General features: G+C 54.1%; 5 protein-coding genes across 5 annotated transcripts; 2 read left to right on the forward strand and 3 right to left on the reverse strand.

Moving 5' to 3' along the window:
* Positions 1-260: 260 nt before the first annotated feature.
* Positions 261-1,343, forward strand: EsH8_I_000943 (uncharacterized protein; the record flags this gene model as incomplete). The annotated part of the gene is made up of 2 exons (XM_083268356.1): positions 261-507; positions 676-1,343. The coding sequence occupies 2 exons, from the start codon at positions 261-263 to the stop codon at positions 1,341-1,343; spliced, it is 915 nt and encodes a 304-aa protein (XP_083118794.1).
* Positions 1,344-2,386: 1,043 nt separating this feature from the next.
* EsH8_I_000944 (uncharacterized protein) lies at positions 2,387-3,821 on the reverse strand (the record flags this gene model as incomplete). Its single annotated transcript, XM_083268357.1, has 2 exons — positions 2,387-3,179; positions 3,256-3,821. 2 exons carry the CDS (start codon positions 3,819-3,821, stop codon positions 2,387-2,389), a joined length of 1,359 nt encoding a protein of 452 aa, XP_083118795.1.
* Positions 3,822-4,960: 1,139 nt separating this feature from the next.
* EsH8_I_000945 (kinase-like domain-containing protein) lies at positions 4,961-7,181 on the reverse strand (the record flags this gene model as incomplete). The annotated part of the gene is made up of 5 exons (XM_083268358.1): positions 4,961-5,394; positions 5,451-5,820; positions 5,871-6,463; positions 6,518-7,073; positions 7,140-7,181. 5 exons carry the CDS (start codon positions 7,179-7,181, stop codon positions 4,961-4,963), a joined length of 1,995 nt encoding a protein of 664 aa, XP_083118796.1.
* A 2,127-nt stretch (positions 7,182-9,308) lies between these two features.
* EsH8_I_000946 (ADP-ribosylation factor GTPase-activating family protein) lies at positions 9,309-12,946 on the reverse strand (the record flags this gene model as incomplete). Its single annotated transcript, XM_083268359.1, has 6 exons — positions 9,309-10,608; positions 10,659-12,024; positions 12,078-12,144; positions 12,199-12,582; positions 12,668-12,801; positions 12,883-12,946. 6 exons carry the CDS (start codon positions 12,944-12,946, stop codon positions 9,309-9,311), a joined length of 3,315 nt encoding a protein of 1,104 aa, XP_083118797.1.
* Positions 12,947-16,685: 3,739 nt separating this feature from the next.
* EsH8_I_000947 (C2 domain-containing protein) lies at positions 16,686-20,908 on the forward strand (the record flags this gene model as incomplete). Its single annotated transcript, XM_083268360.1, has 3 exons — positions 16,686-19,292; positions 19,344-19,928; positions 19,979-20,908. 3 exons carry the CDS (start codon positions 16,686-16,688, stop codon positions 20,906-20,908), a joined length of 4,122 nt encoding a protein of 1,373 aa, XP_083118798.1.
* Positions 20,909-25,841: the final 4,933 nt, after the last annotated feature.

Here is a 25,841-nt window from a genome sequence, read left to right on the forward strand (position 1 = left end):
AGTGGGCATACGTCAGGGGGCCTCTCAATGCCAATGCCAATCTCCAATTCCCCCAACCTGCCCCACCAGAGCCAGCGCAGTCCACCCAAAATTGTACGTGCAGCCCACGCCTGCCCCTAGCACCTTAGCTTCCCACTCGTGGAAGCAGGACAAGTTTCAAACCACCACCACCCCAGAGCCAAGTTGTCACTCTCTTTTCTTGGTCATAGCCGTCGTCACTTTGCATTGCCATTGTCAGCCCGACCCTTACACCGCTCGTCATGCATCCAATCGCACCCCGTCTGCTCTCCCGAGCTTCCTCTACTTCTTCCACTCTTTCTTCTCTCCGCTCTAATGTGTTGACCTCTTCTTCGAGATCTGCTTTCCGTCTCCAGCAGCGATTCCCGGCGCGTCGCTTCTACTCCTCCGAGCCTCCCAAGAAGTCCACTGGCATTAAGTTCTGGCCTTTCGTCGTCGTCGTCGGCGCCGGCACCTTAGCATACAAGTTCCTTGTCGACCAGAGAGTTGGTAAGCCATCTTCTTCAACTCTTTCTCCCCTATACATAACAACGCACCCGTCCCCACCACGAAGACGCAACGAATCCCCCCTCAGAGCAACTACTTCAGTACTCGACTACTACACCCCTAAGCTGTAATCGCGTCTTCTTGACACCTCAGACTAATAACGAACCACAGACATGGTCGCCCTCCCCGCCCCCGGCTCCAACGCCGCTCTCCCCTCCCCCGCCAAATCTACACCGACCTTCTCTCCCTCCGAAGTAACAGTCTTCTTCGTCCTCGGCGGCCCCGGAGCCGGCAAGGGAACCCAATGCGCAAAGCTGGTCTCTGACTACGGCTTCACCCACCTCTCAGCCGGCGACCTCCTCCGCGCCGAGCAAGACCGTCCCGGTTCCCAGTTCGGCCAGCTGATCAAGGACTACATCAAGGACGGCCTCATTGTGCCCATGGAGGTCACCGTCCAGCTCCTCGAGAACGCCATGACCGAGACCATCAAGACCAAGGGCAACAAGCGCTTTCTCATTGACGGCTTCCCTAGGAAGATGGACCAGGCCATCAAGTTCGAGGAGACTGTCTGCCCCGCCAAGCTGGTGCTGTTCTACGACTGCCCCGAGGCTGTGATGGAGAGCCGTCTCCTCGAGCGCGGTAAGACTAGCGGCCGCGCCGACGACAACGCCGAAAGCATCCGCAAGCGCTTCCGCACCTTTGTGGAGACGAGCATGCCCGTCGTCGACTACTTTGAAAAGGAGGGCCGCGTCGTCAAGCTTGACGCCACCCCCACGCCGCAGGACGTCTACAGCAAGACTCGCCAGGAGCTTGCGAAGCGCTTTGGCGAGGGTTTCTAAAGAGATGAAAGCCCACTGAGCAAGGCCACTTACGATTCGAGGTAGGGTGGGGAGTGTGCCTTTGTGCTGCTGCTGGCTAGCAAACGGCCCATCGTTCTATCTCCACCTGCCTGCTTCCGCCCCCTTCAAGAGAGAACAACATTTAATGGTTCTGGGGTTCTGAAACATCCTGTAGGCTTTTCCGGGGATGGGGGAATGGGAAAATAGCAGTGAGACAGCGGCATTTTGAAGAGGCCAAGGGGGGTAAAAACCACATAGAGTGCGGAAAGGGAAACTAGGGGGGTGTGATCGCTGCGCAGACCCTCGACAGAGGTCTCGCTGCGTGCGTGTAAGAAATCTGTACTTGAGACTTCTATTCTCCTTTGTCGTGCCTTGTATACCTAGAGAAAGAGAAAAAAGAGAAAGATTACTTCGGAGCTTGTCACCCGGGCCTCCTCTCTCCCAAGGAAAGGGGGCTCAATACCGAAACAAACGCTGCCCAACATCAAGGATTGGGAAATAAAGCAAGAAGAATCAAAGGAGTGAATCGTCACATCATGGGGTGGCTCGGCGTTCCCGCTCCTTCTTCCTCATCACTGCGCCAAAGGGCAAGGGCAAGGGCAAAAGCGTTCAAAAGACGTCTGTATCCTAAATCTCTCGTTACGCCGGATTCATTCGGGACTCCCTATAAAAAGACGTTTACTTTTCCGCAATGCAGCAAAGCAGCATGTCATGTGCAGTATGTCGAACCGCAACCGAGCTCTCTCCAAGTCTCCTTGAACCACGTCATAAAAAACATGTCCCCGCAGCATTTCAAGGCTCAGCTCTATCCGTATAACTCGGCCATAAAACGTCCCTTGTTTCTCCTCGCCGTAATTACATAAACACTAATGGTCCCCCCTTTTTGCCATAGGATGCTCACGTTTTCCGACTCTTTTCTTTTCTCAAACCCTGTTTCACGGCCCTTGGCCATGGGTGTTTTGGAGGTAGAAGGAAGAAACCGAAGCAAGGCAAGGGAAAACTCTCATCGACTGCTCAACAACGACGAATCGACCATTCCCTCTTTAGTCGTCGTTATCCGTCCGCTCCTTGGGCTCGCGCGGCTCACGGGGCTCTCTAGGCTCACGCTGCTGGTTGTTGTCCCGGCGTCCCTGTCTCTGAGGGCGACCACCGGCTCCTTCGGTACCGGCGTTCTGCGACTTGCGCTCAGCCTCCTGCGCCTCGCGCTCCTTCTGGGCCTTGGCATTGGCCTGCTCCTTGCGAATGACCTCGTACAGGTTCGAGAACGTGGCCTTCCACGAGTCCAGACGGGTGGCGAGCTCCTGCCATTGCCGCGTGCCGAAGACACGGTAGGTGACCTTGTGAATCAGGAAGACCTGGTCCTGCTGAGAGAGCTTGCCCTCGACGAGACCGGCGCGGATGACGTCGATGGCCCACATCTCAACCTCCTCGGCGGGAACTTGGAGGGCCTTTGCGATGGCGGAGTACTCGATGCGACGGCTTGTAGTCTGGGCGGCGAGGGAAGCGAAGGTGAGGAGGCGCATCTTGCGGTGGAGCTTGTCGTGGTCGAGCTTCTCCTTCTCGATGAAACCCTCGTGCTCGTCGTTGAAGTCGTTGTAGTCCTCGAGGTCCTGCTCGGCGAAGATGTCGAGGAGCTGAGAGTAGACGGGGTGGGTTTCGCTGAGGTTCTGGACCGAGGGTATGCTGCGGATGTCGTTGAGGAGGTAGTGTGTGTTGGACAGCAGGGCGTCGCGGACCGCGCGGAGGGATAGCCTCTGGGCGTCCTCGGAGCCAATCTCCTCCTTGTCGTCGGCGTCGAAGGTGCGCAGGGCCTTGAGAATGTACTCGTAGCTCTCCCTACAAACAAATAAGTATCCCGTATCAGCCTTTCTGTTTTCTGTATCATTTTGCGACGGTCTAAGTGTTAACTCACTCTTCCTTGCCAGCCTCCTTGGCAACCTCGGCAATCTCCTCGTACATTTGCCTCTGGTACTCCTCGCCGGTGGCCCACTCCTCGAACCAGTTGGGAAGGTGCTTCAGGTAGGGCTGGACGGCATCGAACATGGAATGCGTCTTGAGGAAGCGCAGGATGGCCATGAAGACGTTGAATCGGATCGGGTTCTCGGGGGCGATAAGGTTGAAGATGGTGCTAAGGGCGTTCAGGCTCAAGCCGACGCCGTTGACGGGGCTCGAGGCGATGGGCTTACTGAAGGCCTGGCAAAGGGCGGGCAGGTGCTTCTTGGGGTCCTCGGACTGAAGGACGAGGTGGACCATCAGGTTGGAGGCGGCCGTGAACTCCTTCTCGGGGACCGACGTCAGCGCCGCCGATGAGCGCACCAGCTTGCTCAGCACCTCCTCCTTCTTGGCCTCGTTGTCGACCAGAGGCTTGACCTCGTCGGCAATGTGGAGATAGTCGGCCATTTCGCGGGCGAGCTCCTGGAAGGAGCCGTCCACGAAGAGCAGCTGCGGCTGCGCCTGTTGCTTCGCTCCCGCCGCCATGATTTCCGGCTTTTCTTCTTTGGGTCGACGAAAGGGTGGTTTCGGGGACACAAACGACGTGGAGGGGGGGGGATGGTTTATGCGGAGATGGAAAAAATGTCGATGAGGAGGAACCCGGAAAAAAAGAGACGGCCGAAAGTGTGTAGAGAGAGGGGGCGTGTCGTTTGAGAAAACGGAGACAGGGGGTCGGTCTGTCGTGCGGTGAGTCGAACTCGTCGATTGCGAAGCACCGGTCGTTGATGGAGGGGTGTTTGCGTGGTGGACCACAGGGCAATTTTTTCTGCCACCACATTTCTGTGCGAAAAGAGGCCGCTAATACGTTTGCGGGGCTCTAGGCGAAGGCGGTGAAGAGGAGAAACCTGCGGCAGGAGCTGCCCGAGGCGGGGTACCGGGGATTTCAAGTAAGCATCTGGGCATTCACCAAGGCTTGCCTAACTATTTTGTTTGCAAAACCGATTCGGTAACATATAAAATTCTTGCCTGGTTCTAACAATATCAAAATTGAGCACTGATGACCCAAATGGAGTTGTTGAGGAGCTATTGGAGGACTCGAGGTCAAACCTCCCGGCTGGGTCCCGATCATTCCTCTTCCGTGCTACCCCACTCCAGGCGTCTGGTACGCCGCATCGCTTCTCCGGGAGCCGGTATAGCGGCAGTTGCTCCCGTTCTGTCGTTCACCGACCCGGCCATTTATTGTGTTTTGCAAGACCTGGGGCAAGATGTAGAATAAGACCCTTGGGAGCCTGTGTTGGAATGCAACGTACGAAGCAGCTCGTTCTACCTTGCCCTGTGTTATCAGAGCCATCTTACCGACAAGAAAACACGTCGTATATTATATTTGTATCGTGCCCAGTGCGTTGACTGGAAGACAATGTCAAACGCCAAACTTTTGCCCATCCGTGCTCGCATTTCTGTAGCGGCTGTCCAATGCGACACCAAACGATCGTTTCCCCAAGCCTGCGACACAGCCAATAAACCCATCGTCGCCGATGCCAAAAGGGTAATACATAACGTCAGGATAGCCAGACAGGGGTCGGGAAGCCAACAAATTCAAACCCAGCCCCGAATGTTGTCCGCAAACACACCATTCCCATAACCCATGCTCCTGACGAATAAACACAAAAAGAGTCTTACAGGCCTTACTTCCCGCCATTCTTCGTCTTGCCGCCAACAATATCCTCTTTGGAGTATATGCTTTCCCCGTCCGTGCCGAACAGAGCCTCATCGCCTTTTCCGCCCATCTCTACGAACTCGCCGACATTTCTTTGCCCGTGAGGATCTGCCTCTTTCGGTGCCAGCTTCTTTGTGTTCTTAGCATAAATGTGGACCGGCTTCTGGTTAACTCCAACTGGCGCTCTGGTTGCGACCTGCACTGAATTCAGAGAGCTCAGTAATGTACGCTCCCTGACAATGCCCCGCCGGTGAACCTCCAAGCCTTGGATACCGCCGACCAAGCCATCGGTGCTGTCATTGACACCCGGCAGGTTTTGAGTCATCCAGGGATGGCTGAGACACTGGTCGATGGTAAACCGACGTTCGGGATCTACGACCAGCATGGAGTCAATCAGGTCAACTGTAACAGTGTAAGTTAGTCTCAGCAAGAACATGACCAATTGCAAGACCACTTACGCGCAGGATCACCAACGGAATCCCAGTACGGCGAGGGATAGTCGAAACGCCCGCTCTTGATTTGCTGTGAAAGCGTAAAGGGGAAGTCTTTTGAGTAGAGCTCATCCGAGAATGGTGGGAAGCCGCACAAGCAAATGTACAGCACCACACCAAGAGACCAAATGTCTACTGCTTTGGTGTACTTTCTGTTTCTTCCCTCGGCCAAAATTTCTGGTGCCACGTAGCTTGGTGTACCGCAAAGAGTCGTGGTGAAAGACTCCTCGCCAATAATCTTCGCCAAGCCGAAGTCAGCCAGCTTGACGTGAAGTTCCTTGTCAACCATCAAGATGTTCTCGGGTTTAATATCTCGGTGCACAATGTTACGATCATGCTTGTACCTGTTAATACTTGACCCATTCGAGTATGGCGAGTAGAACTTACCAAGTACTTGATGCCCTGGAACAGCTGCTTAAACAGCGTGCGTGTCTCGTCCTCGGTGAGTTTCTGCTTCATCACAATGAAGTTGAACAGCTCGCCTTCAGGTGCCAGCTCCAGTACCAGATAGACGGCACTACGTTCATTGAAGGTGTCCTTCAGGCAGAGAACGTTGGGGTGACTAACGCCCATGAGAACGGCAATCTCCTGTTGTAGACCCTCTTGTTTCGACCTCTCCTCCATGCCGGGTGTCTTTGTGAAGATCTTGACGGCGTACCTTTGGCCGGTAGATTTCTCAACACATAGAAAGACCTCGGCGAAATGGCCCTTGCCGAGCTTCTCCAAAAGCGTATATTGTTGGAGGAAGGCGCTCGATTGTCGGCTCTTTGGGTATCTGAAGATGAATCGAGCCTTATCCAGGACGGCGATTTCGTCCTGCTCTTGAAGCTCTCTCCGCTTATTCCGGCCCACGTTGGCCTCGTTGACGAAGGTTCCGTTACTAGAGAGATCCTCCAATATGGCCACCGTGTCGCCACCCTTGTTCTCAGTGAATATCAAGCAGTGCCGATTTGAGACGACCGGGTCGTCCACGACAATATCTGCGTTTTGTTAGCATTGTCGCGCCCACATTCAGGAACAGATCGTGAGCTTACCGCACTCTGGGTGACGCCCAATCAAGTAACCGCCCGAGGCGACGCCCTTTATCTTTGTATGCTCGTATGCCTCCTCCTCTTTTTTCAAAGGCGACTTCCCCTTCCGATCCTTGTCTGTCGACGCCTTCAACTCGTTGGCATCAGACAATGGGCAGGCGGCCCTCTTCTTCATGACCAAGCACTTGCCATATTTCGTATCGAGCGGAAACAAGTATCCCCAGACGCCCTCCTTTGCCTCGTCCTCGACCTCGTCAGAGAGGGCATCCTTGGTCTCGGGGGGGTATTGCGAAAATGCCTGTGTGTCCTGTGGCGGCGAGGAGATGTTGGCAACGGCTTGTGACGCGTCGTCCTTATCACGATGATTAACCTGACTGGGCCGTCCTTCTGGAGGTGTGGCGGTATGTTCCTTATAGCCCTCGTCCGAATCGCCGGATCTCGTCACGGGTGAGGGGAGCTGGTGCCTGTTGGAAACCGGGGTCTTGTCGGCATCGTGCGGCGATATCCTCTCGGAGCGGCGGGGCTTTTTCGCATCCACGTCTGATTCTGGCAGTGAACCCTTTGGTAGGGGGGAACGGTTTAGGATCGCACACCAGATGGCCGGATAGAACAACATGCGACTCACTCTTTGACGTTTCAATTGGCTCTTTTCGGTGGGAGGAGCCATGACCTCGGTTGGAAATATTACGGTATTGTTCGATTCGCAAGTGGGAAGGCAGCAGGCGAGCAAGGTAAGGTAGGTGGTGATTAATGGATCCCAGGTGTGACGATCTCTGTATAACAAGCAGACACCGCAGCGATTTGTGCACACAACTATGGGGATAACGTGTACGTGTGTGAATGTTGTAACGTATTTGGTGATGGAGTGGGAGTGTTGCCTAAGGGAGAGGCGATGGCGAGGCTCCCATTAATAAACCAGATGCTCAGCAAAGGCAAGTACCGAGGAGTGAGCGCGGTGAGTAGCCTGGATGGAAATGGGGGAGCTACCGGCTGGGCTGGGAAGTACCAGGTGGAGAGAGGACGTGAGGTGAGCACCGACTGCCCTGGCACTACGGAGTAGGCTTGTCTTGCCTGTGTGAGCTGCCGGGTCAGGTCCTCCCTGGCAGGGTACTTGGTGCCTGCTGGGCTGATGGGTACTGGGCTGAATACCACTTCAGACCTGGCAAGGTCTTCCTCTACTCGGGCTGAGGACCGTGCAGGAAAGGTGGGTCGCCTAAGTTTGGATGACTGCGGTTGAGTCGCGGAAGCCTAGAAATGCGGTCCATCGGTTGTTCCGCCTTTGAACTCTATGTCCCGGGCCAGTTGGAGGACTGGACTCCCAGCGTCCTGGGTAGACTTTCAGTATCCAGAATTCAGCATCAAGTATCCAGTAGCTGGTGTCCTCAAAGATCCAAACCTCCCAAGTTCCACAAATGTTCGTCCAGTCAGCGGATTTGAAGGCAAATACTGGGGATAGAGAGGCGCAGGTTGGCAGGTCGCAAGAGGAATGACATAGGATGCTCCAGCCTGGGTCGTGTTGGTGCTTACTTGGGAAGAGGAAAAAGGTTGTGGGGGGGGGGGGGGGGGGGGGGGATGGACGGTTGATCATTTCAACTCGATACGGGACCAGAATGACTCCTCTGCTCCATTTGAATCCGCCTCCCGATCGCGATGGCTGAGCAGACAGGCGACCACGTGAGACGGTGCTCCCAAGTTCGTTCCCTTTCTAACCACCGCCTTCTCCTTCCCAAGTGGCGGAGAACTGAACTCACGCGCCATCTCTTATTCACATCTGGGCCGCACTGCCGCGCACTCCGCCATCCGTAGTCGAAACCCCATGAATCACTCGGCCATTACCCATAATTCCATGCTTGGATCCTGACATCCTGGTCAGCCATCCCTCTGGACGTCATAGCTAAAACCACCCGTCTTTCCGCCCGTGTTGGAAAGACCCTTCATTAATGACTGGCGAACCAGTTTGCGCGTACATCCGTGCTGTCACCTCCACTTGTCAACCGAGACAGAGCATCATGCGCCCGCTTAGCGGCGTGCTCCAATGGGACCTTGGTAGGGAGCGAAAGGTGACCGACTCCCTCCGCATGTGACCCTGTATCTAGTACCTGAATTTCCGTTCCTTTTCTTTGATTTCCTTTTTCGGAAAGAGTGGCTGCGACGCCAAAATTGGGGCGTGATTTATCCTGACCAAACCACGCGGGTGGCTCACCTGCCACCAAGCGACTTGCCGTTCGTTATCCCGGTTCAGAGGGACTGCAGTGCAACTCACCCAGTCGCCGAGTCACGTCATTACGGAACCGCATCCGAGAATCTTTGAGCTTCTGCATAAACGAAATGTACATAACTGCTTTGTATTCGTCATTTCATTACTATTACTATCTATACACACAGGCAAGCACGAGCACGCAACGTTCATCTGTCTCCCAAACCCTCGCCCTTTTCCAATCGAGGACTACTCCAATGTGCAAGCCTCGCCGCGGACGTCTGCCATCAAAGAATACACATGCTAAATGCGAGAACATGGCCCGTGATCCTCCCCATGCCCTGCGATGAAATGATGTTCCGCCTGGCAAAATACCAAGGCCGCAAAGCGCAACATACCTCCTGATAATGACAGTCAAGTGCGCCAAGCGTTCCTCTCCGCCTCCCAGTCAATGCCAAGGTGTTTTCATCCATCATCACACTCAAAGTCATAGTCGTATGCTGATAAGCGAACTTCAAGAGAAGACCGGCGCCTTACGTGCATTGCGAAAGCAAGGCACATGTTCAACTGTCCCAGCCGCTCGAAACAAGTAGGTCGCTACCTTTCCGGAATCGGGCTCTTAGCCAGACGACCTCCCGCGCTCACTCTTTTCTGCAGTCGAGCATCCCGTTCTCGTTGGAACTTCTCGTTAGGGCTAAGGGCGCCGGGCAATGACCCGACGGTATCATTCGAGAATCCCGTGTTTCGTCCCCGCTTCTCTTCAATATATAATTGCCCACTCCGGCTCAGCGGGAAAGCAGGCATCGTGGGTGGCATTTCGGCACCATTCTGCAACAGCATCTCTGCCACTGGGAATGTCACGGTTCTGTCCGTCTCTGGGGGTTGGCCTGGAGTTGGGGATGGCGATGCAGGATCAGCAGCTGCCAATGCCAAGAAGACCGCGTGCGTTCCGCGAGACCTGTCTGTCACATTGGGACTGGCCCTCAAAGCCAGTGCGTAAATCACCTGCTGTATTTCGTTCTTTTTAATGGCCGCCAACAGCGTGTCTTCGGGGGTTGGATAGCGCGAGAGAGTCGCCGAGATCGGCTCAACGTACGCTCTATCCACGTACTTGGCTGTGATGAACCTCAGCCGCTGCTCCCGCGTTGCTTGGGGTGCCGGCTTCAAGCCAGGTTCAAGCCTCGCTTCCCAAACCATATTCGACACCCTATTTCCAACAAGAAGCAGGAGCTCGACAATATCGGAGGTGAAGGAATTGATATCTAGGGTTAAAGACCGCACCTTGCTGATGTGCGTGCCGAGAGAGCGATGAATGCCACTACATTCAATGCAAAGAATGATGGCTAGGTTGATCGAAACCCATTCGACCTTTGTCCCTGACCCGCAATCAGCGCACCAGCAATTGCCTTGGTCGTTATCGCGAAGCAGTTGCAGCAATTTGTCGGGATTTTCATCGTAACTTGAGCTGGTGGATCGGTGCGTGCTCGGTCGAGCCCCGACAGTTATTCGGCGGACTGGTGCGCCGCTGTTGGCGCTCGTGTGATGGTGACTGTTGTGTCCAACGGAAGGGCTCTTGCCAGTAAGGATGGAGCCAATGTCTCTCTTGATAGACCCTGAGTCGCTGGGAGTAGACTTGTCCCTCATAATTCGACCCTCAACTGCACTTTGCAGTGCGTTGTTGATAGAGGTTATCCAACTATTCATGTCCTCCTCGGATGTGGCCTGGTAGACGCGTTTGAACTGGGGCGTAATGACTTCGAAGCAGAATCGACGCTCGGCATTGCGAGCTTCTCTCACAGATGCCATTCTCAGGTCGATTGGATCGTTGTGCAGATCCAGCCGCTGTTTCCAGTTACTGTACTCTGAGAGCTTACCCTGGTCAAGAACAATCCAGAATCTATGAGTTGTCAGAATGTGCAAGACACCACGGACCGTTGCGAAACTTACTTGTGCCAACCCTGCTTGTTCAAATTGCGGGGGTCGACGTGGTTGCCAGCTTTGCTTAGAGACCATAGCAGTCCCTCCTTTCGCTGGGTGCTGCTGGTGCTAGATAGCTGCCCGTAATCCTTCTCCTCCAGGTCGCGGATTCCTTTGAACTTTGAAGCTTGAGCAGGGCTACCAACCGAGGAATTGCCAAGACTGCCCGGGGACCTAGAGAGCTCAGGAGACGCCATGGCTACGGTAGGGTTCGAGCCGGAAGAAAGTCCGGCCTTCAGCTGTGATCCTGTGCTGTCTGCTCGGCCAAGATCGCTATCAGAAACGTATGCATTTCCGTTTGAACCCGCGACTTGACCCGTACTTGTGCTTGCTGCTGGTATGGGCTCAGGCTCGTTGTACGGCTGGTTACTCTTTTCAAGGAGTCTTCTCTTCTCCTCTCGTTCACGCCTCTGGTATTGGTATTCCTTGTCGGCCTCTTGCACTTCGCTTGAGAGTGCCTCCAGCTGCGGCAGAAGAGTATCAATCTTCTTTGCCGCGTCGAGGAAAGTCTTTGTCTGGGCGTCGGCGTATCTGGTGAGGTGGGACAGTACTTCCTGCTCCTTCCGGCCGCCATGGAGGTCCTGCATAAAGCTTGAATAGTCAAATCGTTTGAGTTCAAAGTTGCGGCGCTTGGTCTGATACTTCGAATCACTCTCCGCAAGTTTCTTGGCCTTCACGGAATCGTGACGCTGTCCGAGATATCGCGAGACGTAAGCGTAGTAATCCTTGCTCTCCTCCTCAAAATCTCTTCTCTTGGATTCGGCTTGCTTGATATCCACGGTGTAGAATTTGTCCATTGGATCAATAACAATTCGCTTGAGATTGACCGTGTTTTGACGCTCGTACGACAGAATTTCCCGGGCAATTTTGTCAAAATAGTGTTCGATGGCTGGCTGGACAGCATTGGCATTTGTAGAGGAAGCTTCGCGCAGCGTGTCGATGAATTCGGAGAAGTTCTTGTTGGCTTCTACCTGAGCCTCATGCGCTTGTTTCGCCATCTTGAGCACGCGCTTCATCTGCGTGCGCATATTGCCAGTCTTTTGCTCCAACGATTTGATTGTCGCTCTGAAAACTGGTCCATCATCTGGAACAAGAACATCATCGGTGGGCTTAGGACATGCCACATCCACTTTGACAGGTTCCTGCGCAGACTGTTGCAGGGGAAGTAGAGTGGTGGAAGACTGGTTGCCAGGTAAGGGCGACGAGGGCTCATCCAACTCGGCATGGCTGATTCGAGAATCGACGGACTGGCTTGAGGCAACTCGTATCTTGGGTGGCGCAGTCAAGAGGAAGGGAGGGGATGGCGAATTGGGCTGACTGAGAGGCAAAGCTCCGTCTATAGTGTTGTCAGTCATAAGGCGCATACAACAGGCAAGGGGAGAAACTTACTCGATACCCAATAGGAAAAACTGGCCAATGTGTGAAGACGGTGGGCGCGGGGGTCATACTCGACGAACTGTGATGGTGTAAGCGAGGGCGATAAGCAACAATGCCTCGACGGCCAACATACACTGCAAGAGTTCCTCCATCCACCTCCCCTGTCTTCAATATTCTTAGGAGGTTTCCATTTCCAGGTCCACTCAAAGGAAACTGAGGAAGTGCCTCCTGTTCCGAAGTCTCCTACCAACTCGACGTTGGAATTCTTGTGTAGGTTCGGGTCTGCATGGAATTCGCGTGTCACAAGGTTTTCCACCTCGCGCGGTGTTGATGCGTAGACATATGTCAACCCGCTAATTTGGCTATCGACAGTGGCAACGGTGTCAGCAGCGCCGCCGGTAACGAACTGCTGTCCTTGGCGAATGACGAAGGTAAAGGTAAAGACTAGCTCATCGTCGTGGGTGAGCTTGAGAATAAAATTCGGGATGCCACCCGGGCTCGCAACGGCTTCATTATCCTGCGACAGGAACAGTTAATTACATGTTGCTCAAGGCGAAGCGGGAGGAGGTGTGAAGAGGGCGACTCTGTTTGCGCCAACGAACCTGTACAAATTCTATGGGACTGCTGTCGCCAAGCGGTCGGGAGGCGGCAATTCTGGAAGCCGGGTATGCATTGGGAGCGAGGTTTATGACAGAACGTCTTCGCGGGTTGGAGATGACGAGGGAGGATATGGATACTGTGTCGACAGGTTAGCGGAAATTGAATGCACAAGGCTGCATGCATGAGCAGGCAGGCAGGCAAACGAAGGAGATCGCACGTCGATTCTGGTCTCTAAGATAGAGAGCGGCCCCGTCATCGGGCCTGCTGCTAACGATGCCCATGTTGAAATATTCATCCGGGGGTTAACGGCGCATGGGAGTGTAGGAAGTCGGAGGCGAGGCGGAACGAGGGCCTCTGGGATCGTAGGCGGGCTTCGCAGCGCGGGGTCGCAAGTCGGCCAGGATCGTGGACATTTGGCGACGCAAGACAAGGCCAAGCCACACCCACGGGGAGGCGGTACGAGACTGTGGACCGGGCGGCCAGCTTTGAGACGCAGAAGGCGACGACGACGTGATCGAGGGGCAGTCGGGGGGAGGCCACGGCGGCTCTGGACGAGTGGAATGGGAGCTAAAATACCGGCAAAGTGGTGGTAGTTGTAGAATGGAAGGGGGGTAAAAGAGTCATGGAAATGCGCGAAGGTTGAATGTTGCGATATCGAAAGAGGAGCTGGGCTGTGGCATGTCTGCCTCAGAGGCCCGCTGCTACCTGCTGCCACTCCCGTTGGTGCACTTGTCCCTCTGACACTCACCTCGGTCTACCTTGAGGTACTTTAGCTCCGGCGCTGGTTACTCAGCCCACGCAGGTACATGTACAAGCCGACGATGAAGGTGGGCTGGGCTAGGCTGCTGGTCTGGAGTAAAGGTCAGGTACCATGCCACCTCCTCTTAATCGGAAAGGTACGTGCTGGTCTTGTTCTGCGAGGGACATCCATCAAGTTCCCTCCCCCGTTGTGACGTTGAATCAAGCCCACTTCACGTTCAGGGTTGGCAAAGACGAGATTGGCGCCGATTCACATTTATCCCGACCCCTGTCCAATGGCCTCAATCCACTTGGGCTCTCCGTCTTGTCTGCAGTGGTCCTGCATCAATCACTGGCAAAATGGCACATACTTACCCTGCTGTCAGCCATGGCATGTAGGTACGGATGCTTCAGCAAAACATGAGCACCTGGCCAGGTTTCTGACCCCTTACAGGCGGCGGGGAGGTTTCATGTGTCTTCTTTTGGGGATTAAACGGCATCCACGTCCCCTTACCACGGCGGCCTCTTTCGCCTTTTTAGTGGTCTTGCATAGTGGAGTCAGCAGCACAATATCCGTCAAACCGTGACCACAGCGCATGTAATGACCACACCACCTGCCCTGCGCATTAAATAGCAAGGCACCTCCTTTGGACAAGCTGACAGTTGACCGGACGTGTACCCAAGGCACGTAGTATAGTGCCTCCGCATCCTCTCCACCCTTGGTGGCTGCCCCCCAACTTGGGGAAGCGAAGCAAGATCCTGAAGACATGGATACGCGCGACCTTGTCTTTTTACTACATATTTTTTTGCCAGGAAACTTTCATCGTCCCCATCACATCGAGAGAAGGCGGCTCATGTTGTTGAACACTCGGGAACACCCGAGCCCTTTCGATCTAGAGCCTCGGAAACAAGAGAGTCGGAGGACCCACAGCTCAACCTGTAGTAGCTAGAGGCGATGGTTGTCAGTCGCACATCTGCGTTGCATAAAGTAAAATAAAATACAGAGGTGGTGGTTGAGGGAGGGTGAGGGCGTTTTGGAGAGGGGCTTCCTGATAACTCGGACCGTCTTCAAAGTCAATCGCTGATCCTCCGACAGGCACCGGAAAAGAACCAGATAGGCGCATCTCAATCACTTGATTTAGCGTTTGTGCAACTCGTGAGCCTTTCTACCGATCATTTTCCTTGGGTCGTGTCCAATCCGGACGCCTACGAACTCTTACTTTGCCTCGGAGGCCAAGAAACCGTTTCAGACTTGTCCTCGTGCAGAGAAAGAAAGCGCCCGCGACGGCCAACGGGCCCGTAAGCCATATTTCGAGCAACTAGTTGGTCGGTGCGAGCCTAATGATTGCATGTGCCGCCTTGACAACTGACTGGCTGACTGCCTTCACCATTCGCTTGTTCGTCAATACCGCCGGCCTTTCTTCTCTTTTCTCCCTGTCTTGGGTGGACACACCAAGAAAAAAGAGACGTGCCACTCCCTTCTGATTATGCCGTGCCACGCAGGTGAATACGTGGCCGGTCTGGAGGTATCAAAATCTTTCTGCTTTCTGCAACGTAAACCTTTATTCGCTGGCGTTGTGCTGGGCAATTTCGCCTTTTCTGACTTATTCCGGCTCGCACATCCAGACTTCGTCCGTGTATGAGATAAACAATGGACCATGCAATCCCCAGTTTCCCACCAACAAACAAGGAACATCCTCGGACAAAATTGGGACGGTCGACAGTGCTCACGGTGCTTCTACCACCTTTCAGCGATGTGCACTGCTCCACCCCTTGCATCCTGTTGCAGCTCAGATGCCACCATTGCTTGTTCTCCGGCCGGGACGAATCGCTGGGTCTTCCAGTCCTAGCACAACGCTAATAACTGACATTGCCCCTAACACCTCAAGAATGTTCCAGTGCCTCTTCATTCCATTGCAAGTCCAGTAGTCCGTCCTGGTGGAGAGTCTAATGCCGATGGCTGACGGTGGGATGTAATTTGATATGATGAATGTCACACAACGAAAGGGCTGGAGCTATGCCCACGAAATGTCAGATGCGGAGAGAGATAAGGACCAAGAAATGAGGAGCTGCGCATGACGGACTGGCCATGCGCGTTCAGGCCGCTCCATCTCTGGTCCGGATGAACCAATGATTCGCTGGCTTGGACGGTCATGGACATGCTCCTGGGCCTCTTTTTTTTTTTTTAAGGACGCGGTGGAGAATAAAGAAAATTGAAAGAGAAAGTTCAAACAATCAGTCAAGAAACATGGCGCGGAAACATGTGATATTACACCCCGGTGGTTTAGGATTGCTTATATTCCGTTTGGTGTTGACTAAGAAACTTGTCTTGCGTGGGTGGCCTCGAACAAAGTAAATTTGGGCGTGGAATACGGATACGTCTAGGCGATTACCCAGCCGAGTCAAAACTTCGTATTCAAGACATGGCAACAGCACATAATTCGAGCCTGTCTCGCGTACCTAACAAACCCTCAGATAAGGGGGTTCAAAAGGAGCTCTCCTTTCTGCATGACGGACTTGGATCAAAATCGCCGTCGTCGACGCTGCTCTCAACAGGAGCTTCTCTCTTGTTTATCTGCTTGACGGACCATGTGCAAGCTTTGCTTCTAGCTTCGTCGCACCGCAACTCACGGCCGATGTCACGTACCTTGCCCTAGGACATGTTAGTACCCACACATCATTCGTTGGATTTATTCGTTGGAAAGAGACAGTCGTATCGTATCGTCAGGCCAGGAGTGCAGTGGCCAGTGGTCAGTGGTCCGGTCCCGTCCACGGGTCCCGTCAGGCATCATCGATACCCGATACGTACCATTCTGACCCTACAGAAATACCTGGACTGGGGCCGCTTAGCGCCGCGCAAGGCCGCAGGTACCACCGTGCCACCTTTTCCTGAAAAGTACAAGGGGTCCCGGCAGTCACCGCATCCCCTTTTCTGCCAATGACGTGTGTCACCTGCTGGGCCAAACATCAACCCCCGAACCTTCTGAGCGTCCCCAAGCGGCTGCTTGACCGAACAACACCACCGTCCACGGCTACATCTACCTCAACCTTCACCTCCTCATCCCCAACCAGCCGGTTCCGCCTCCGCTCCCCGAACCCTCTTTCACGTCCAGATCGATCAGTCACTTTTGCGAAAGGTGACAACCGACGACCACGAACTATATAGCTGGCCATTCTGCGCTGGTTCGAGAATGACAGCTCTCAGATAATCGTAGCCCCGTTATCGTCGTCAACGTCCGATTTCGACCCCACCCATATCCGGTCCCGGTGCGATCAGCAATCATGTCGTCCGCATCTAGGAGTTCATGGATGCCAGGCCGTCGCCTGAATAGCAACCGCGCGAGTATGAGGCCGAGGGGGGCGTCTAGGGGCAACATCACCGTCGTCAGCCACGACGATGCATACACCTTTGCCCTGCGTGTCGCCTACCTCAACTACCTCCTCCAACCGAGACAGAAACGAAAGCAATATGTCGCCGCGCCGAAACCCGCCCAGCGGTCTCATACGAGTGTGACCGAATTGGTTGGCCAATTCGTCTCGTCGGGTTCGAACAGCATGAAGCTGCCTCACGGCTTTCAAAAGCCCCTAGAAAAGAGAATTAAGAATGTCCTTACTGGAAAGGAACCCATGCAAGGCTTCAATGATGCGGCTCTCAAGCGAAGCTTTGCCGAGGCATACACAGCATTCACCGAAAAGAACTTCCAAAAGTCTGTCGAGAAGGACCGAAAGCTGGAGCCTTACGTTCTTATGTTTTACTCGTCCGCCACCAAGGCCAATCAAAAGTATGCTCAGCTGACATCGGCAACGGATGACTCGTGGAAGGAAACGGCAGATAGGCATATGGCCATGTTCATCAGACTGGTGGCGCAGACTCTTCGAGATCAGGGGCATGACAGAGACAGACCCGAGTTGATGAGCAGGCTGCACACGCTGGAAAACAAGCTGCTTACCAGAGATCAAAACCTATCCATCGACGCTAGCCAGGATGGAGGCACTACGATTGAGGTCATTGTACCTCTGAGCTACGATGTGAAAGACATGCCACTAGTTCTGACTGTGGCCCGCATATTTGGCCGCTCCAATTCGGAAGTACAGTCTGACATCGACACTAATCGACAGATCTGGACCGAGGAAAACGCCATCAAGGACATGAAGAACTACCAGCAACGGTTAGCCTCGGATGCACCTGGCGCTTTGAGAAGCCAGGACTTTGATCTTGAGGACGCCTTTCAGGAATGGAAGAGAGCCGAGGCCCCGCATCTCTCGCAGATCATCCTTGACATCTTGACCGTCAAACCGGAGCTCGCCAAAACGTCAACGGCCGGATTAGAGAAACCGCTCCCTGGCCGACCTCAGTCCGTGTTTGGAGATGAGCAAGCGTATTCCGAGATCAGCAAAGCCATTGCGAGTCCTGACGGTTCCGCCTTGAATTTTGACAGTTCTCTCAGTTTTGGCTCCTTGTCCCTCGATGATTCGGGCCAAGGCTTTGATGAGGTTGTCTACACGTTCATCCCGAACGACGCAAGAGCATTCTACAAGGCAATCATGCAAGTCTGCATGACCTACGACCAGCTACATGCCGACCCGGCGGCGGATTACACCCCGATCTCAAAACAGTCCACGGATCTACTCGTGGAACTTTGCGTCTACTGGCGCATACCGCAGTTTTCAAGGCTGATTGCCTTCGTCGAAGTGGCTGCTAAAAAGTTCCTTGACAGAGAGATTCTTGCTGAAGACCTTGCTTTTGCCATGGACTTTGTCAAGTCTACTTCTCCTGAAGTGAAGAAACCGCCGCATTTGCATCAGTACAATGCAGGTTTGGCCGATATCGATCAAAGCCGCTGGACTATTCACGATTTTGCCGTCTACCAGCAAACGTTGCACGGTCTCTACGATGCGCTTTTGCGCGATCTGTACGACCTGATGATCCGCTGCTACGAATCTAAACCACCACAGATTTTGGCAGTGATGACTCTCTTGGAGGAGCACATCTTGGCAGACCCTGCATTTTCCGCCAAGCCGGAGCAGGCTCAGGAGTTTGCCTCACATCTGACTGAAGGTTTGAGACATGCTGCGACCGATGTCTACAACGCTTTTGTTCACGAGAAACTTCCAAACCATGCCTCGGAATGGGAATTTACCCATGTTGTCGAACTAGGCCGGGCAGTTACCAAGCTTTCAAATAAGATTCAAAAGCGGTATAGAAATATTCCTGATATCATGGGCGTCAAACCTTGGCAGGTTCTGGTGGAGGTAATGTTTCCAAGTTATGAGCGGGATGCCCAGCATATCATCGAGAGGACGATCACGGTCGCGAAAGAAAGTGGCCTAGAAATCAATATGCAAGACGGCTTCGATCTCTACAAGGAGCTGGTCGAAATGCGACGCACGCATCATGCCGCCTTGCCTGACAAGCCATTTGAGTTTCAAATTGAGGAACTACTTGTGGATTTTGTTTGGAGATGGGTTCGCAACGCCGAAGAGCTTACCGTCAAATTCGTGGACGAAGCCATCAACCAGGACCAGTTCCAAGTACGCACCCAAACTCCCGACCAAATACCCACCGACGCGGAGCGGCACAGCCACTCCATCATCGATATTTTCATGATGTTCAACCAAACTACGGAACAGGTATACCAACTGGAGTGGGATAGCGATGTTCATCATGCCAGATTCATGACGGCACTCGCCCGTTCATACGCAGCTGGAATCGGCCAGTACTGCGAGGAAGTTGAGAAACAATTTGCGAAGGAGATGGACCGGCCCACGGCCCAGGAGGCTGCCGTCGCGAATAAGACGACTCAAGAGAAGTTCATGCAATACGCTCAGTATGCTCGAGACGCTTGGAATACTAAGGATGCCCCTGAACCCTTCCAGTTTTATCCAGAGGTTTGTTCCCGACCCATTGATCTAAATTGACTGCGCTAACATATCTCGCAGTCATTTGTCAAGCTCAACAACATTGAATATGCAATGCAAGAATTGGATAAGTTGGAAAAGAGCATGAATGTCGATGCGTGTGCCGACGTTTTACGACGAGCCGAGGGCCTCAGCAAGCAGCAAGCCAGACGGCCTAATAAGTACGTCTTCACCATCAAGGTCGTCGAGGCTGAGGATCTTAAAGCTTGCGACCCTGGTGGCTTCAGCGACCCTTACGTGGTGCTCGGAGACGAATATCAGAAGCGTCTCTACAAGACACGCATTGTCTACAGGAACTTGAATCCCCGCTGGGATGAGTCCGTCGACATAACAGTCTCGGGCCCGCTCAACGTCATAGCCACGATTTGGGACTACGATACCTTTGGCGACCATGACTTTGTCGGCCGTACTTCGCTCAAGGTTGATCCTATTCACTTTAGTGATTACCTGCCCCGCGAGTACTGGCTTGATTTAGATACTCAGGGCAGAGTTCTGTTGCGTGTGAGCATGGAAGGCGAGCGAGATGACATTCAATTCTACTTTGGGAAAGCGTTCCGACACCTGAAGCGAACGGAGAGAGACATGGTCCGCAAGATCACGGATAAGGTATGTCTACTTATATTGGGAATAACATCGTTTGCTGACCCCGTGCCTAGCTCCGAGCTCAAATCAGCGCCACGATATCTCATGAAACTTTACGAAGCCTCGTCAGGGGCGGTGGAATTGGCTCTCAAGTGACAGCTCTATGGAAGAAGAGAGCTTCTACAATGCCTACGGTCACTACCGCGGGCGACATTGAAGGTGCCCTGCAGCCGCTGTTCCATTACTTTGACCAGAACTTCGCCATCATGAAGCAAACCCTGACGGATGCCACAATGTTGGCGGTCATGACACGGCTATGGAAGGAGGTCCTCATGGCAATTGAGAGTCTGTTAGTACCTCCTCTATCGGAGAAACCATCTTCGCAGAGGCCGCTGTCTCAGAAGGAACTCGACATTGTTTATCAATGGCTAAACCTGCTCTTCGAGTTCTTCAACGCCAAGGACGATTCCGGCGAACAGTTGGGTGTACCGCAAGATGTCCTCAAGTCACCCAAGTGGCATGAACTGGCTGCCCTGAACTTCTTCTACTTTGAGCTGACCGACAACCTTATTCGGGAATCAGAGCGCATGGCGGCTGCCAACGCCCAGCGTGCGACACAGATGCTCCTTCAGGAGAAGCACGAAAACCGTCTCTCAGCGCCCCCGACTTTCGGCCCAACTTTCAGCGGCGGACCCGGAGCTTTTGCAAGCATGGGCACCATTCGCCGCGGCAAGAGTATCATGATGAGCCGGAACCTGGGCACAATGAGGCGGGCCAAGGAGGAGAAGCGGAAAGAGGCTCAGGCGGATCCCAGCGATGATATGATCCTTCGTATCCTCCGTATGAGGCCCGAGGCGGTCGGCTACCTCCGGGAGAGACACAGACAGAAGGAGCGGCAGGCCGCGGCCGCAGCTGCGGCACTGATCGTCAAGAACAGCGTTAATCAGGGGTGGAACACAGGAGGTGCGGGGGCATATGGCCGTAACAACCTGCCTAGGCGATAAGGCGATAAGACGATCGACGGACGAGGACAGAGACATTGGCAGGGCGACATTGCGAGGCGTTGGCTCTCGGCAGTTCTTTTCTTTTCTTCTTTTGCGTATCTGGTCTTTGTTCAATGGGCAGTTGGGAGAAGGGAGGAACATTTCGATACCATTCAGGAGAAAGCACGACGGAGGGTGAGGATGACATGCGCAACAACCACCACCACCACCAAAACATCAACAACAACGAACGGCCTTATTTTTTTTTTTTTTTTTACACACACAGATCCCGTACCGGGTTTGACGGCACCACGGGCTACATGTAGATACCCTCGCTACGTTAATACATCGCCGGCGCCTTTGATTATTTGGTTTGGGGGAAAGGTTCCCTGATTTTCTTTCCACGATGGGAGGTAGTTTAACTCGATAGGTTGCAGCTAGTGGTAGTCATGGAAACATGATGGAGTGTGGCCAGAACCGATGGGTTTTCAAAAGTGATTGTTTGATACCGCCAGTAAGTTGAATACCTTTGTCGTCGCCGCGTCCGACACCACACCAGCTCTGTACCCGGGCCATTCACTGCGAAGAGGGGGGAGTCTCAGGGCCGATTTTGGAGATGAGTCGCCCTCTCCTTTTTGATTTCTTTATTTTATCTTATTTGCGGTTCCCGTCCATGTCTGAAGCAGGGGAAAGAAGGAGGCTTCGCATGTCTTCCGACCATTCCTGCACCCGCTAGGTTGGACAACCCCTCCCCCCCTTCAGCTTTCGGCTCGCCCTGCTGATTCCCACGTCGGATGACAGGCCAACTTTCAGGCTACAGTCAGCGTACCGCCCCTTGTCACGAATACTTCCCTGTCCTCGCCGAGGGGGCTTCTGGGCAGGCCGGCCCGGAGCACATAACGTCCCCACAATGCGGCCGTTGACGGGGTTTGTTAAAACGGTCGTGGGCGGCCTGGGTCACAGGCGCATCAACATACACCCCCGAGTCAAAAGCCGCGAGATCGGCCGGGCCAGGTGAGTCAGATCCCCTTCTTGGCCTGGTCCGACGACGCGGGGGAACTCAAAAGGTAAAAGCTTCCAAGGTCTAATCTGTCAGTCGAGAGAGAGGGGTACCGGACGGGCCCGGTTGGTACCCCTTTAACCGAACAATGGACGGGGTGCGCACACGTTCAAGGCAACACGTCACCAACTCAAATAAATCCTGCGAGATGCATGTTAGATTTCAGACCACGCAGTCAAGAGGGATATTGCGATCGCCCTCTTCTGAGTCCGGTACAGGGTCCGGCAGGGTTGAAAAGAAAAGTAACTGGCGCGGGACGGCCGGGCACAGAGCTCAGTAGACAAGCCTACATGTTTGACCTACCATCAATTCTCAAGCGATCCCGGGGAAGTCGGGTCTACCTGGCCAGACATAGACGCCAAAGTATAAAAAAAGGCTCTGCCTTGTTAGAGATATATTTTCTCCGAGCCCAGCTGGAAGGTTCCGTATCATGACACCTCTGGTCTACACTCTGCGATGACGTTGTTTGCGAGTCCACGCGATATGCATTAAACCACAGCCTGCTGCTGGGTCATTGGGTTTGTAAGGGGACTGGGATTGAATTCTGATTCCGGGATGATCCCTTGTGCTTAGGTTTCTAGGCGATAACATGAGGCAAATGGGAGGTTGTCACCCGAGCATGGCTCCGGACCCGAGGTTCGCAGGAAAGAACAAGGCCGTCTCAGGAGAAGGAACCATGGTGTAAAAATTGGCCAGCGTCCGTAATAGCAGACGGAGTCGTGAGCATCCCGGCAGCCGTGGTCATCTATGTTTGTTATGTCTCTTCTATTGGCGAGTTGCGACCAGCCGTTGTCTCCCGATCGACAAGAGCTTGACTCGGACGACGACGTTGAGTTGTTTGCCTGGCAGGCCACCGTCGTTACATGGCCATGAAGGGGAGAGCCCACCATCCTTACCAAACCAGGCAGCACGGAATGCACCCTCAACGTTGCATCACACTCTCCATCCTGAAACCTCTGCATCCACGTGTGTGAACACGCAATTCGACAATCCTCAGGCTGCTAAGTCTTTAACGCTTAATATTGACGGGTCGGGGAAGCGAGTCTAGTGCAACGGCCAGCCGTTGGCAGTTGATGAAGCCACAATACCTAAGTCCAAGCCAAGAGACCGCTACAGGACTGCTGGGCAGGTGGATCGAAGCTCGAATCTCGCTCTGTTGCCGGCAATGGCCCACAAGTGCGGGAACGGAGGCTGGCCAGCGTGACATTACTTCCCAAGAGCAGGCCTCAAAGGCCGGTCCAGCGAAACGGACCCTTCGATGCGACTGGACTGCACCGACAAGGGGACGGGCAGGCCAATCAGGAGGTTATTGCAGGCCTTGCATTCCCTCCCGCCGGGAAACACCGACTCTATGGGAAGACTGGCAAAGCGACCTGTCGCCAACATGCAACGTACGTCTGGAGCGGTGGCTGCTGTGTAATTAATCCCATGGTCTGGTGGACGCACGTAGCAGTGGCAAGCGTGCCGAACCCCCCGGTCTCAGTCCAGGATACCAGTCTTCGTCCTTTCACTGGACGGGACGAGTGGGGTGGGGGAACGAACACACCCGTGATCCAGAATAAAAGTCTGTACAGAGTACAGGTCCAAGCAGACGAACTGGGAGAGAGTGGGAAAAAAGGTACCCTTTCGTGGCTCACGGAGTGGCCGCTCCTCGAAACTGTCTAGCACCGTCTCGTAGTCAGTTCCACCCCGTTCATTTTGGATCAACTGTCAGAAACTTGAGTGGCTTGAGGCGTTGCGCAGAGTTTCCGTCAAGCGCAAATGCTGAGGCTGGTCGGGGGCTTGCGGCTTGGCGGGGAGTTAGCGCCGAGGTGATCGTACCCTTGAATCCGCGACTCACGAGCCGGGACACCAATACGAGTCAATCGTTGCTGCAGGGTCCTTCGTGGCAGCTCAGGACATGATACGCTGGACAGCTCAAATACCCGGCATCGTGTAACCGCAATCCGCATTTCCAGTGTCCATGCACGGCGGAGACAATGTTTAGGTCTGCTTTTGGGGCTTGCCATGTGGCCTGGGTGAGGCCTTCAGTCAAGTCTGCCTGGAGTCACCGGACGGCTGCGATTAGGTACCTTGGAGGGACGAAAATTACAGCGTGAAAACCGTCCTTCGTAAGCACAGCGCGGCATTGTCGGTCAATAGCGAATCTCGGGCGAGATAGCGGTGGTCTTTTTGCCAGACTAGGCGGAGCGTGCGGCAACAATTTTTGCCTGTTAACCAACTACGTTTTGTAACGGCATGCTTCCCGATTTCCCTGGTGGGGGTGCACGTCAGGTGTAGGCTGAGCTCGCGGTGAGCCTAGCCCATGTTTATGTCTCTGTGTGCCTGCAGACACACCGCTCAAGGCGATACTGATCACTTGTCTTGAGATAGTGACAATTGCTAATGAAGGATGGCGCTTTTCTTGGGTAAACATGCGGTGGGCTGAAGCAGACGAGGCGTCAGGCCATGACGAGATAGCCTGCCGGCTGGTGTCTTACACCCTCACTAAGCCGTGGTTTAGGAGCAGTTGGATTGCATTAGCTTCTGGCGGAGGCAATGGTGTACGTGCTCCCGACGGGATGCTGCTAATCAGGAAGTCAATCTGGCCAGTATGCAGGGTGGCAAGGACGCACGAGAAATAGGGGTTCAAGAACCAGGCCCAGACTCTTTTCAGCCTCTTCCAGATAGTTCCTGGCAACAGACGGGCGGCTGGGATGGAGCGCAGTGATGAGATGATGGGTGAGGTTCGAGGCTGAGGTGACCGAGAGGGGTCGAGCCAGAGTCAGTGGTTCGGGGGATCGCCGACATATCCAGGGAGAGCCTAATTTTGATACCTACTGACATCGTCGTTGGGTCCCGAAGGGATTGTTTGACATGTACTCGTTCGGCGGCAGCCAAGAATGGGTAGACCGTGAGCGAGTAGCCGAAGTCGAGTCAAATGCGCTCCCGGGGCCGGGCGGTGTGGCTTCGGATCGAATAAGATTAGCGATGTCCTGGGCCACAGTGACGTCGGCGGCTTGGGGTTCTCGGCAGGCGGCAGGTGTCCAACATGACTGTTGGGAATGGTCGGATGTAAGGCAAGATAATACAAACAGGGTAAGGTTGGGTAGCGAGTACGTAGCAAACCCAAGATTGGGATTGTCTCGCCTCTCCAGTACGGCTGTCCTGCGAGAGCGTTTCTGGGGAAAGGAGACACGCGGGGGACAGGCATGGGTAGGTGGTGGCCTGGGAGTTGAGAGGTTGGAGGCCTACCCAACGATACGGTTGTAATGAAAGGATGAGCGACGCGCGAGCTTGAAACGGACGAAGAAGGCATTGCGCGACGATCTTTAGATGGCGTCCCGCGTGTCTTTCTCGACGAGTGGGAACCTTGGAGTTGACCCTGACGATCGGGGTGCTGGCAGATGTCTGACTGTGCCGTTCGTTGGTCACACAAGGCCTGAGAGTCAAGTTAACAGGCGGAGGCAAGGTTAGACTCCATGCCGAAGCAAAGCAGCGGGCGGGGCGGGCGGCCACTTGCCGAGCGCTTGGTCTCTCTTGAGCTTGAGGGAGGCATACTCTGTCTCTGTAGAGGAGAAAAAGTTAGTGGCTCTTTCTTTTCTCGTTGGATGGGAGGAGGACGAAGAGCAGGAAAGGGATGGGACGACAAGACCCTGGCCCCTGGCGGTTGCTTCAGAAGCACAGTTAGTTCACAGTTCACACTTTTCACGAGCCCACCCAAGGGAATCGCGTGGGAAACTGTGCCGCCCCCTGGGCATGAGGTACTGTGCGGCGACCCGACCACCATTCGACTTCACTTCGTTCCATGTCCCGGCATGCCGCATCGCAGGACCCCGACTACCTACACGACGCGACCTCTTGTGCTGTAGCGGTTTGGCATGTCACTGGTTGCCCTTCAGCGGAGGATGCAGC

Source organism: Colletotrichum jinshuiense, chromosome 1 (assembly GCF_051148585.1).
Source record: "Colletotrichum jinshuiense chromosome 1, complete sequence".
In the NCBI taxonomy this organism is placed as follows: Eukaryota; Fungi; Ascomycota; class Sordariomycetes; order Glomerellales; family Glomerellaceae; genus Colletotrichum; species Colletotrichum jinshuiense.